We start from the raw sequence: 13630 nt of genomic DNA, 5'->3' as shown, positions 1-13630 counted from the left end.
ATTTCATCCATCAGAAGAGTTTCTGAATTGGCGGCCTTGTCATGTCGTTCTCCTTACCTCATTCTTCATCAGGACAAGGCCGTCCTCAGGCCCGTTCCTTCTTTTCTTCCAAAGGTGGTTTCCGCTTTCCATATCAATGAGGATATCGTCCTTCCTTCTTTTTGTCCGGCTCCATCTCATCCTCTTGAGAAGTCTCTCCACAAACTGGACGTAGTTAGAGCCCTGCGTGTCTATCTTGCCAGGACCTCTTCCTTTCGTCTGTCCGATTCCTTGCTGATCATCTCTGAAGGTCGCCAGAAGGGCCTTCCGGCTTCCAAATCCACGATCGCTCGCTGGATTCGTTCTACCATTCTGGAAGCGTATCGTCTTCAGGAAAAGCGGCCCCCTCCGGGAGTAAGAGCTCACTCCACCCGGGCTGTGGCGGCTTCGTGGGCTGCTCGTCACCAGGCCTCGGCCATGCAAATTTGCAAGGCTGCAACCTGGTCATCTTTGCACACCTTCACGAGGTTCTACAGGGTTCATACCCAGGCTTCGTCTGATGCTGTGGTTGGTAGGAAGGTTCTGCAGGCGGCGGTGGCGCACCGGCCGACCTGAGCCTTTCGGTTATTTTCGTTCCTTTTTGCTGTTCCCACCCTTGGGACTGCTTTGGGACGTCCCATGGTATTCTGTGTCCCCCAATAAGGCGATAAAGAAAGATGGATTTTTGGTTCTTACCGTAAAATCTCCTTCTTGGAGCCTTCATTGGGGGACACAGCACCCTCCCTGTTTAAGTTGTACCGTGTTGGGTCTTGGAGTCCCTTGTTGGGTTGGTACATATGTTTCGAGTTTTTCTCGTTGCTTCTCCTACTGCTTTTTCACCAACTGAGGTGCTTGGTGCCTGTCGGTGGGTGTATACTGCCGGGGAGGAGCTAATTTTCTGTTTTTGCATAGTGTCAGCCTCCTAGCAGCAGCAGCATACACCCATGGTATTCTGTGTCCCCCAATGAAGGCTCCAAGAAAGAGAGTTTACGGTAAGAACCAAAAATCCATCTTTTTTCCTCTTCATGACAGTTGTTTCTTTTGAGGAGTCTCAAACAGGATGTCACAGGAGGCTGTGGCTTCACTTTTCCCTGCAACATGTATCCTCCCTCCTTGAACACAGAAGGTCATGGGGGCAGCGCTGCAGTTACTTTTTTGCATTGCCTCCCACTGAAGATGTTCTGGATCCTGGATGATTGGCGCTTTGCACCTTTAGGCTATGTGCACATGTTGCGGATTGTGAGCATTTTTCACGTGTTTTTTCGCTGCGACAACACATACAAAACGCAACCCATTGAATTCAATGGCATTCCGCACATGCTGTGGTAATGCTGCGTATTTTTCCGCGTGGAATCGCATCGTGGAAAAATACACCGCATGCTCATTCTTTGTGCGGAATCGTGGGTATTCCGCATGTGGCTATGCCCACTATGCGCAAAGTATAAGCTGCTCATGTGTGGATGATACCCAGGGTCTGGAGGAGAAGATATCCCTGTTAAAAAAAAAAAAATCATGATATTCTCATCTTCTTGCAGCCCCCACAGTCTTCCCAGGCCTCAGCGATGCTCCTGGCAAGTCCCAGTGATGCCTTGCGACAATGACCTGTGATGACGTAGCGGTTTTGCGTGATGCTACGTTATCTGGGGTCATTGTCGCAAAGCATCACTGGGAACGGGAGTTGCCGGAAGCATCGTGAGGCTCAGGAAGGCAGTGGGGGCCGCCGGAAGGTGAGAATATCACGATTTTTAAAAAATTATTTTTAACATATCTTTTTACTGCTTAAGCCGCATAGGCAGCCTCAATAGTAAAAAGTTGGTCACACTTGTCAAACACTGTTTAACAAGTGTGACCAACTTGTCAATCAGTTTTCCAAGCGATGCTACAGATGGCTTTGAAAATGCTAGCATTCTGCAAGGTAATTACGCTTGCAAAACACTAGTTTTTCGCGGGAATTCCGCATGCGTATTTCCCATGGCAGGGAGTTGCGCAATTGCTTCAAAAATTTCCGCAGCAATTCCACACGTGTGCACATAGCCGAACTTTGCTTCTACCACTGCCATAGCTTGTGAGAAAGATGATGATGTTGTGGAGGGGTGGAGGCGGAAATGAAAGCAATGAGTGACAACCGCACTGCCCTCAAACATGCCGCCATAGATCTTTAAAATATGTTGTGGTAGGGTGGAGATGGAAACTGAGAGTGACCACAATGCTGTCCCACAGCTTCTAGCACTGCCCTCAAACACATTGTTTAAATTTACTTAATAGTTTTTAGTTCCCTTGTGGGACTTACGATCATCTGATTTTCTTATACTATGTTCTGTAATATCGCAGTGCATAGAAAAAAAATCTTAGTCTGACATGATGCTCAGTCTCTGGCTGAGCTTGACCGAAGTACCAAGATGGGGGGTCTTCCAGCAGGTCCCTGGCTGTCTTTGTACCCCATAAATGGCCCTTAATTGCCTTATTGGAGGCAAATGTAAGACGATGTGTGAATTCTTTTAGGCTAAGTGCACATGTGGATTTTCCTCCTGTGGATTTTTCCGCGCAGATTTGAAGAAATCTACAGGTCAAATGACCTGCATTTTTCTTCCTGTTTTTGTGCAGTTTTCCCCCTGCGGATTTGGAGAATGGAGCAGGTGGAAAACCGCACAAAAGAAGTGACATGCTGCATTTTTTGTACCGCACAAAAACCGGCCGGAAAAAAACGGATCGTATTTGCACTGTAAATCACTTTGTAAAATCCGCTGCGGAACCGCAGGAAAAATGCATTGTGTGCACATAGCCTTAAAACGCTGTTGTCAGAATTGATGGCTAGGCTAGTTTCACATTTGCATTTGGAGCACAGCGGACGCTCGCTGTGAAGCTCTGCCCTCTGCCACACCTCCTCCGGTCAGCTCCGCCTATGGGCGCATGCCGCTGCATGCAAACTGCGTACCCTATCTTTAGCATTGGGTACGCAGGCCGTGCGCAGGTATGCTTTTGCCTCCGCATGCGTCCTTTTGACAGTGCGGCGACCTGCGACCAAAGGCAACATGCTGCATTTTGGTGCGGTCGCCACACCGTCAAAAGGACGCATGCGGCGGCAAAAGCCTACATGCGCACAGCCTGCGTACCCAGTGCTAAAGATAGATGGAGCTGACCGGAGGAGGTGCGATAGGGGGCGGAGCATCAAGGCGAGCATCCGCTGCGCCTCCAAACGCAAATGTGAAACTAGCTTAATAGGCGTTTCAACCATTGCTGTTACACAGATGCCAGCTATGTAATGTAGCCTGTATCTGAAGTGTGTGGATTGATCTCTGGTCATAAGCCTCTTTCACACGCTGTAACTCCCAACAGTCAAATCTTGCCTGATTTTGCATTAATGGTTTGTCTGCCTTTGTGCTGTAGCACTATATTTTAGAATTTTATGTTAGTTTTGGGAGATATTGATCTGTTGAATTGATTTGGTATGGGCACAATATGTGCTTTACAGAATGGTCTATGCTGCTCATATTTTATCACATTGACATTGGTTTTCTTTTTGCAGATTGAACCATGGATTACATAACCTGTCCATATAACCCTGAGCACAAAGTCCGTGGTACTGAGATGGGGATGCATCTTAGGGACTGTGAGGTAGTACTCATTCTTGTTAACTCTTTTGTAGGGATGCAGCAAGTTTTATGGCCCATTTAAATGGGTTCATATTCATAGTCAGATGAGTGTTCGGACTCTTGGCCTGTATATCCAGCATTCTGCTGAAAACGGGCGATGTGTTGTCAGCCTGATGTGACTTATGCTGGGGTTACATAGCTGAATCACAGACTTTAACCCCTTCCTGACATCCGACGTACTATCCCGTCCATGGGACCCGGGCCCCTATGCCCATGGACTGGATAGTACGTCTACCGCGATCAGCGGCGCCCACGTGGTGAGCGCCGCTGATCGCGGCCGGGTGTCAGCTGATTATCACAGCTGACACCCGGCACAATGTGTCAGGGGCGGTCACGGACCGCCCCCGACACGTTAACCCCTTGCACACCGCGATCAAACATGATCGCGGTGTACCGGGAGTTAAAGGGAAGCATCGGCAGGGAGGTGGCTCCCTCCTTGCTTCCCTGAGCCCCCCACGGCAGCGCAATGTGCAGCGCCGCTGCGGGGGACTCCTTTCCTCCAGGCCCCCGAATCCAAGATGGCGACGGGGGCCTGCAGGAAGCTGGCTTCCTCAGTGCCTGCAAAGCGCAGGCAAGAGGAAGTCTTCTTCAATGCCTGTGACAGATTGCTGATCTGTCAGTGATCTGTGATGTGACAGATCAGCGATCTGTCACAGGACAGTGATGTCCCACCTGGGACTATGTAATAAAGTAAAAAAAAAATTAAGTGTAAAAATAATTTTAAAAAAATCGCCAAATAAATTAGTAAAAAAAAAAAAAATATTCCCCAATAAATTCATTTTTTGAAAATAAAAAAAACCAAAACAATAAAAGTACACATTAGGTATCGCCGCGTCCGTAACGACCCGCCCTATAAAACTGTCCCATTAGTTAACCCCTTTAGCGAACCCCTTAAAAAATAAAAAACGAAGCAAAAAATGATTTATTATACCGCCAAACAAAGTGTAATAACGCGCGATCAAAAAGACGCATATAACGTCATCTTGTCCCGCAAAAAACGAGCCGCCACACAGCATCATCAGCGAAAAAATAAAAGTTATAGCTCGCAGAATAAAGCGATGCAAAAATAATTATTTTTTATATAAAATAGTTTTCATTGCATAAAACCGACAAAACATAAAAAAACGACCTAAATGAGGTATCGCTGTAACCGTACTGACCCGAAGAATAAAACTGCTTTATCAATTTTACCGCACGCGGAACGGTGTAAACGCACTCCCCCAAAAGAAATTCATGAAACGCTGGTTTTTGATCATTCTGCGTCCCAAAAATCGGAATAAAAAGCGATCAAAAAATGTCACGTGCCCGAAAATGGTACCAATAAAAACGTCAACTCGCCCCGCAAAAAAGACCTCATATGACTCAGTGGGTCAAAATACGGAAAAATTATAGCTCTCAATATGTGGTGATGCAAAAACTATTTTTACAATAAAAAGCGTCTTTTAGCGTGCGACAGCCGCCAAACATAAAAACCGCCATAAATAGTAAATCAAACCCCCGTTATCACCCCCTTAGTTAGGGAAAAATTATAAAATTAAAAAAATGTATTTATTTCCATTTTTCCATTAGGGTTAGGGCTGAGATTAGGGTTAGGGGTGTGTTGGGGTTCGGGTTGGAGTTAGAATTGGGGGTTTCCCCTGTTTGGGCACAACAGGGGCTCTCCAAATGCAACATTGCGTCTGATCTCAATTCCAGCCAATTCTGAGTTGAAAAAGTCTTCTGGTGCTCCTTCCCTTCCAAGCTCTGCCATGCGCCCAAACAGTGTTTTACCCCCACATGTAGGGTATCAGCCTACTCAGGACAAATTGCAAAACAATTTTTGGGGTCCAATTTCTCCTGTTACCTTTAGGAAAATAAAAAATTGGGGGCAAAAATATCATTTTTGTGGAAAAAAATGATTTTTTTATTTTCACGTCCGAGCGTTATAGTTTTCTGTGAAGCACTTGGGGGTTCAAAGTGCTCACCTCACATCTAGATAAGTTCCTTAGGGGGTCTAGTTTTCAAAATGGGGTCATTTGTGGGGGGTTTCCACTGTTTAGGTACATTAGGGGCTCTCCAAAGGCAACATGACACCCGCAGACCATTCCATCAATGTCTGCATTCCAAAACGTCACTACTTCCCTTCCGAGCCCTGACGTGTGTCCATACAGTAGTTTTCTCCCACATATGGGGTGTCAGCTTACTCAGGACAAAATGGACAACAACTTTTGGGGTTCAATTTCTCCTGTTAACCTTGGGAAAATAAAAAAATTGGGGAATAATTGATCATGTTTGTGGAAAAAATACGATTTTTTTATTTTCATGCCCTGGCATTATAAACTTCTGTGAAGCCCTTGGGGGTTTAAAGTGTTCACCTCACATCTAGATAAGTTCCTTAGGGGGTCTAGTTTTCAAAATGGTGTCATTTGTGGGGGGTTTCCACTGTTTAGGTACATCAGGGGTTTTCCAATCGCGACATGATGTCCGATCTCAATTCCAGCCAAAAACGTCAAATGGCGCTGCTTCCCTTCCGAGCTCTGCCATGCGCCCAAATAGTGGTTTACCCCCACATGTGGGGTATCAGCATACTCAGGACAAATTGCACAATAACTTCTAGGGTCCTGTTACCCTTGGGAAAATAAAAATTGGGGTGAAAAGATCATTTTTGTGGAAAAAATATGATTTTTTAATTGTACCGCTGTACGTTATAAACTTCTGTAAAGCCCTTGTGGGTTCAAAGTTCTCACCACATATCTAGATAAGTTCCTTGGGGGGTCTAGTTTCCAAAATGGGGTCACTTGTAGGGGGTTTCCACTGTTTAGGTACATCAGGGACTCTCCAAACGTGACATGGCGTCCGATCTGAATTCCAGCCAATTTTGCGTTGAAAAAGTCAAACGGCGCTCCTTCCATTCTGAGCTCTGCCATGCGCCGAAACAGTCGTTCCCCCCCCACAAATCAGGTATCAGCGTACTCAGGACAAATTGCAAAATAACTTTTGCAGTCCAATTTCTCCTGTTACCCTTGGTAAAATAAAAAAAATTGAAATTCCTGTGACGAACCTAAAGGGTTAATAAACTTCTTGAATGTGGTTTTGAGCACCTTAAGGGGTGCAGTTTTTAGAATGGTGTCATTTTTGGGTATTTTCTATCATATAGACCCCTCAAAGTGGCTTCAAATGTGATGTGGTCCTAAAAATAAAATGGTGTTGTAAAAATGAGAAATCGCTGTTCATCTTTTAACCCTTATAACTTCCTAACAAAAAAAAAATGTGGTTCCAAAATTGTGCTTATGTAAAGTAAACATGTGGGAAATGTTAGTTATCAAGTTTTTTGTGTGCTGTATCTGATTTAAGGGCATAAAAATTCAAAGTTGGAAAATTGCGAAATTTTCAAAATTTTTGCCAAATTTCCGTTTTTTTCACAAATAAACGCAAGTTATTTGAATGAAATTTTACCACTAACATGAAGTACAATATGTCACGAGAAAACAATGTCAGAATCACCGGGATCCATAGAAGCGTTCCAGAGTTATGACCTCATAAAGGTACAGTGGTCAGAATTGTAAAAATTGGCCCGGTCATGAACGTGCAAACCACCCTTGGGGGTGAAGGGGTTAAGGGGAACCTGTCAGTCAGTATCGGGTCGTGTATACCAGGGTTCCCCAACTCCAGTCCTCAAGTCCCACCAACAGGTCATGTTTTCAGGATTTCCCTTGTAATGTACAGGTGATGGAATTCTCACCTGGGCAATACTAAGGAAATCCTGAAAACATGACTTGTTGGTGGGCCTTGAGGACTGGAGTTGGGGGTACCCTGGTGTATACGATCACCACTTTCTAGGCTCTGTGACTAAAGCCACACCACTGTTGCTGTAAGAGCTCACATTTATCAAAGTAAGTAAATTCAGTCAGGGCAAGTGTCATACGATTTTTAACCTCATGTATAATAAATAATAATAATCTTTATTTATATAGCGCCAACATATTCCGCAGCGCTTTACAGTTTAACAGTTTCAAAACACAAGTCATAAGTAACAACGCTAACAATACAATAATTAAAGCGAAATAAGACGACCCTGCTCGTGACAGCTTACAATCTACAATGAGGTGAGGGAGATACAGAGTACAGGTGTGTATTTACAATGGTGTATTTACAATGAAGGTCCTGCCATCTTGCGGGAGTGAGGGATGGATGGAGATAGTGAATGGGCTACACACGCACACTTACACAGAGAATAACTTTGATTAGTGAATGTGATAGGCCGCTCTGAACAGGTGTGTTTTGAGGGAGCGCCTAAAACTATGCAAATTGTGGATAGTCCTGATTTCTTGGGGTAGAGCATTCCAGAGGATAGGAGCAGCACGGGAGAAGTCTTGGAGTCGGGAGTGGGAGGTACGGATTAGTGCAGAGATTAGTCGAAAGTCGTTTGCAGAGCGCAGCGATCGGCTATGCCGATAGACAGAAATGAGAGAAGAGATGTAAAGGGGTGCCGCACTGTGGAGACCTTTGTGGGTGAGAACAAGTACTTTGAATTGGATCCTATAATGAATGGGCAGCCAATGTAAGGACTGGCGAAGAGCGGACGCGTCCGAGTACCGATTACCCAGATGGACGATCCTGGCCGCTGCATTAAGTATGGACTGGAGAGGGGATAGTCGAGTGACGGGGAGGCCAATTAAGAGCGTTGCAGTAATCCAGGCGAGAGTGGATCAATGCAACAGTGAGGGTTTTTGTTTCCATAGTGAGAAAAGGGCGGATTCTAGAGATGTTCTTTAGGTGTAAGCGGCAAGAGCGGGCAAGAGATTGTATATGGGATGTGAAGGAGAGATTGGTGTCAAACATAACACCCAGACAGCGCGCCTGCTGCCGGGGTGTTATTGTGGTACCACCCACGGAGAGGGAAATGTCAGATTTAGGGAGGTTAGTAGACGGCGGGAGCAGAAGAAGTTCAGTTTTGGAGAGGTTGAGTTTCAGATAGAGAGAGGACATGATATTGGAGACTGCGGACAGACAGTCACTGGCGTTCTGTAGTACAGCGGGGGTAAGGTCGGGGGAAGACGTGTATAGTTGTGTGTCATCAGCATAAAGATGGTACTGAAAGCCAAATCTGCTGATGGTCTGTCCAATTGGGGCCGTGTAGAGAGAGAAAAGGGGGCCAAGGACTGAGCCCTGAGGTACCCCGACAGCAAGAGGAAGAGGAGATGACGTGGAGCCAGAGAACAAAACACTGAAGGAGCGGTCAGAGAGGTAGGAAGAGAACCAGGAGAGTGCAGTGTCCTTAATGCCTAGTGACTGGAGCCTAGAAAGTAGGAGATGGTGGTCAACAGTATCGAAAGCTGCAGATAGGTCAAGAAGAATGAGCAGAGAGTGGTCACCGTTACGTTTTGCTGTCAGAAGGTCATTGGTCACTTTGAGTGCAGTTTCAGTCGAATGTAGGGGGCGGAAGCCGGACTGTGAAGGGTCTAGAAGGGAGTGAATGGAGAGGTAACGGGTAAGGCGGGAGTAAACTAGGCGTTCCAAAAGTTTAGAGATGAAGGGGAGATTGGAGACTGGTCTGTAGTTTGTGCAGGATGGGTCGAGAGCAGGTTTCTTTAGTAATGGAGTAACGATGGCTTGTTTGAAGGAGGATGGGAAAATGCCCGAGGAGAGGGAGAGATTAAAGATTGTAGTTAGGTGGGTTGTGACGACTGGAGAGAGAGACTGGAGGAGATGTGAGGGAATGGGGTCAGTAGTGCATGTAGTCGGACGAGAAGAAGATAGGAGTCTGGAGACTTCTTCTGTGATGGGATCAAATGTGGAGAGTGAGCCAGGGGAGATGCAGGAAGGGATGGGAGTCACAGCACTTGGTGGTTGGGAGCAGATTTCTTGACGGATATTATCTATTTTTTCTGTAAAGTGGGAGGCCAGGTCATCAGCACAAATGTCTGTGATAGGGGCTTGTGCTTTTGGCCTGAGGAGGGAGTGAAAAGTGTCAAAAAGTTTCTTGGGGTTGTTGGCTAGTGAGATCAGGGTGGTGAAGTAGGTCTGTTTGGCAAGGTGAAGGGCAGCGTTATAGGTTCTTAACATAAATTTGAAGTGTATGAAGTCTTCTGGTGTGCGGGTTTTTCCCCATAGGCGTTCAGCACTCCTGGAGCATCGCTGGAGAAGTTGAGCTTGCGATGTGAGCCAGGGCTGTTTTACTCTGTGTTTGGAGGTTCTGAGGGTGAGGGGAGCTACTTGGTCAAGGGTGCTTCTAAGAGTGTCATTGTAGTGATGAACAGCCAGATTAGGACAGGAAAGAGAGGAGATTGGGGACAGAGATGAGTGTAGGGAATCTGAAAGTGTCTGAGGGTTAATAGCTTGTAGATTTCTGACTGTGTGGTAGGTAGGAATGAGCTGGGGTGGGCGAGGATTTGTGAGCATGAAGGAGAGAATGTTGTGGTCAGAGAGTGGAAGCGGTGAGTTGTTTAGGTGGGAGATTGAACAGAGCCGGCAGAAGACCAGATCAAGGGTGTTACCGTCCTTATGTGTCTCAGAGGTTGAAAGCTGTGAGAGGCCTAGAGAGGTGGTTAGTGATAGAAGCTGGGATGCAGATGTGGAATTAGGGCTGTTAATGGGGATGTTGAAGTCTCCCAGGATGAGGGTTGGTAGTTCTGAGGACATGAAGTGTGGCAGCCAGGCTGAAAAGTGGTCAAGGAAGTGGGTGGGTGAGCCTGGGGGCCGGTATATGACCGCTACCCTGAGGGAGAGGGGATGGAAGAGCCTGATGGTGTGGACCTCAAAAAAAGGGAATAAGAGTGATGGGACTGGGGGGATGAACTGGAAAGTGCATTGTGGGGACAGGAGTATGCCAACTCCACCACCAGGTCTGTTTGTGGGTCTCGGGGAGTGAGAGAATTGTAAGCCACCGTAGGAAATGGCAGCAGGAGAGACAGTGTCAGAATCCTGAATCCAGGTTTCAGTGAGGGCCAACAGATTAAGAGAGTTGTTCAGAAAGTAGTTGTGTAGGAAAGGAAGCTTGTTACAAGCAGACCGTGGATTCCAGAGGGCACAATTAAAAGATTGAGATGAGGGAGTGCAAGTAATGTTAATCAGATTATTGTGGTTTCGATATGAGGTAGGGTAAGGGTTGAGGTTGGGGGATGGTGGACCAGGGTTGGGGGAGATGTCCCCTGAAATCAGTAGGAGAAGGAAGATAAAGAGCCAATAGTTGTTGGAATTGTAAGTAGTTTTTTTCTGCGATGTGTTTGGGCAAGATGGGCTGAGGTTTCTCAGGAAGGTGAGGAGTGTGTGGGAGCTGTACATGGGAGAAGGAAGTATAGAGGGGCTGATGTGTATGAGTCGTGATGGAGGGGTGATAGGGTGATGAATGTGGATGGCAAGGGAACACAGGAGGATAAAAATAAAGCACATGGTTAAAGGGGAAGGCAAAGTGTGGGTTACCTGACTCCTGCCATGTATAACTGCCGTTTTGCTGGATGCTTATCTTCTGTGATGCTTTGCTTATGGGATGCTTGCGTGCTGTACCCCACACTGCGTGCTTCCCCTTAGCAACTACTACATATATAGGCCACACTACAGGGTCCGGAGAGAGGGATTGTGGGAGCTGGTTGGGTATAATATGGCAGCTGGGGCCAGCACACCAGGGGATGGTTAGATGATCACAGGCACTAGACCAAGATGTGGCAATATGCTATAGCACCTTCCACCTGATAAGATCTAGAAAGGCCCCAGTCACAGATCTAAAGCAGTAAGTATTACATACAGTGCAACAAATGAACTATACCAAAGCTTTAGCAAGCACATTTAAATATGCAGCAAAATGGTAAAGCAGCAGAAGTATGGAGTTGTACCATTTGGATATATTACAGCAGAGAATAGAGGCAGCAGAGGTGGGAAGTTGTATCATTCAGGCTGCTTGCTAGCAGTGAATGGAGTAAATACATGCAGGGTGGCTCAGTTGATTACCTGTATAACAAGTGTTTTCTTAAAGCAAAACTCTTATCAAGACTTTGCTGAGTAAACTATAGGCTTTGTCAGGCTGGTGCTGGTACATTGATTAAAATGATACCTGGGATGAAGAAATCTGTCTTGCGGTTGTTTACTGTACTAATTGTCACTGACATCTTTCGGTCTATTCTATGTTATGCTAGCTATTCTATTTTCATTGGTCACAATATGAATTTACTGTACTTTGCTGATAAAATGTCGGGTTTCCTATGAGATGGGTTAGTAAAAATAGGACTGCATGTGCTGTGATAATTTTTTTTCCTTGCGCCCTCTGACTTTCATTGGCAAGTCTTGTCTGATATACACGTCCACTCACAAGCATGCTGCGATTTTCTGTCTGAACTGAGCTGAAAAAAAAAGATGTGACTAACTTGGTCAAAGTGCAATCCGATCTGTAGGTTATTAGCTTTTTTTTGCATGACATGTTCTTTAAACGACTGCCAATCTGCTACATGCAAGTCAATATTCAGTCATTATACCCGTTAGGCCTGTTTCACATTTCCATCTTTTCATGTCAGTCAAAATCCACCAGAGTGTTAAATAACGGATCCGTTTCCGTCTTGGCCCAAACGGATGCCACTGGATCTGTTTTTTGGCCGGCATGTGGCTGAAACTTAATCAACCGCGGTCGAGAGAGAGAGAGAAAATTTTCACGGTGTTTCCAGAACGCTATTCAGGGCTAAAATGCTTGGCAGAGCAAATCTGCGGGGCATGCGCAATTGAAAATAGCGGTCCGTCGCTCCCAAAAAAGTTTCAGAGTCTTTCTCCTCCGCCTGGGAGACGCTACAATTCTAACGGATCTGTCAAAGGATGCGACGGACGACCGTCAGTCAAAATCCGCCGCTAATGCAAGTCTATGGAGGAAAAAAAACGGATCCGCCAAAAAAGGCGGATCCGTTTTTTTCTAAAAGGGTGGATTTTGACTGACGTCAAAACAATGGAAATGTGAAACAGGCCTTAACGACCTATGATAGATATATCCTTCATAGGTCGCCTCCCCCTCTTTGGTGTGGGCTCTAGTTCTGAGCCCACACTTTTTCCAGTACGTAACAGCTGATCTGATCAGCTATCAAGTGCCCGTAACAACTGCGGGTGGAATCAAACTCTGACAGCGGCATTTAACATGGTTGAGCCGGCAGCACACCTTTGCTTCGTCCATTGGTGCCCCTGTCGCATGACCGCAGGTCGCTGATGGGTTGTCATGACAACCCAGGGTCTGCAGGAGACCCCATGGTTATTGCTGAACTGTTTATAAGCCACTGCCCTGTGGATGTGGCTCATGCATAAGCATTTTTGTTACACAGAGCGGGGCTACAGCAATCAGATCGCAGCTTCTAGTCTCCTAAAGAGACTATTAACCCTTTTCCGAGACCGGGTGTAAATTTATGCCGATGTCAAGACTCCCTCCCTTTTGATGTGGGCTCCAGCGGTGAACCCACATCTTTTCCGGCACATGTCAGCTGTTTTGAACAGCTGACATGTGCCCGGAACAACAGTGGGTGGGATCACGATCCACCTATGGCTATTAAGTTAAATGCCGCTGTCAATCGTGCCGGAAATCCGCCCATTGGTGACCCCAATTATGTGATCGCGGGTCACCGATGGGTTGGCATGGCAACCAGAGGTCTCCTGGAGACCACTATGGTTGTCACTGCCGGCTTGCTGTGACCGCCGCCCGGTGGTTGACACTCCTCACAAGGGAGGTATTCTGCTACATACAGATGATCTGCTCATCGCCTGTATGTACATAGTACAGTAGAGCAGACGGATTATGGCAGCTTCTAGTCTCACATGGAGACTATTGAAGCATGCCAAAAGTGAAAAAAAGTTTATAAAAAAATAAAAGTTCAATTTACCCCTCTTCCTCCCCATTCAACATAAAACCATAAAAAAATCAAGCATACACATATTTGGTATCGCCGCGTTACAAATTGCCCGATCTTTCAACAAAAGATTAACCTGATCGTTAAACGGCGTAGCGAGGAAAAAGT

General features: G+C 46.1%; 1 protein-coding gene across 2 annotated transcripts in view; it reads left to right on the top strand.

The window, feature by feature from the left end:
- LOC141073884 (gametocyte-specific factor 1-like) overlaps window positions 1–13630 on the top strand; it is a 142149-nt gene that overhangs the window by 15178 nt on the left and 113341 nt on the right. For both annotated transcript variants that reach the window (XM_073561413.1, XM_073561414.1), the window contains exon 2: window positions 3545–3633. In XM_073561413.1, the coding sequence (XP_073417514.1) occupies window positions 3553–3633 (81 nt within the window). In that variant the 5' untranslated portion in view covers window positions 3545–3552. The remainder of the gene's footprint in view (window positions 1–3544; window positions 3634–13630) is intronic.

The sequence above is a fragment of the Dendrobates tinctorius genome, unplaced genomic scaffold (genome assembly GCF_039654945.1).
Source record: "Dendrobates tinctorius isolate UK_male_01 unplaced genomic scaffold, ASM3965494v1 ptg000319l, whole genome shotgun sequence".
NCBI classification, from domain to species: Eukaryota; Metazoa; Chordata; class Amphibia; order Anura; family Dendrobatidae; genus Dendrobates; species Dendrobates tinctorius.
Note: the sequence above shows the minus strand (reverse complement) of the source record. Positions and strands in the feature narration are given on the sequence as shown.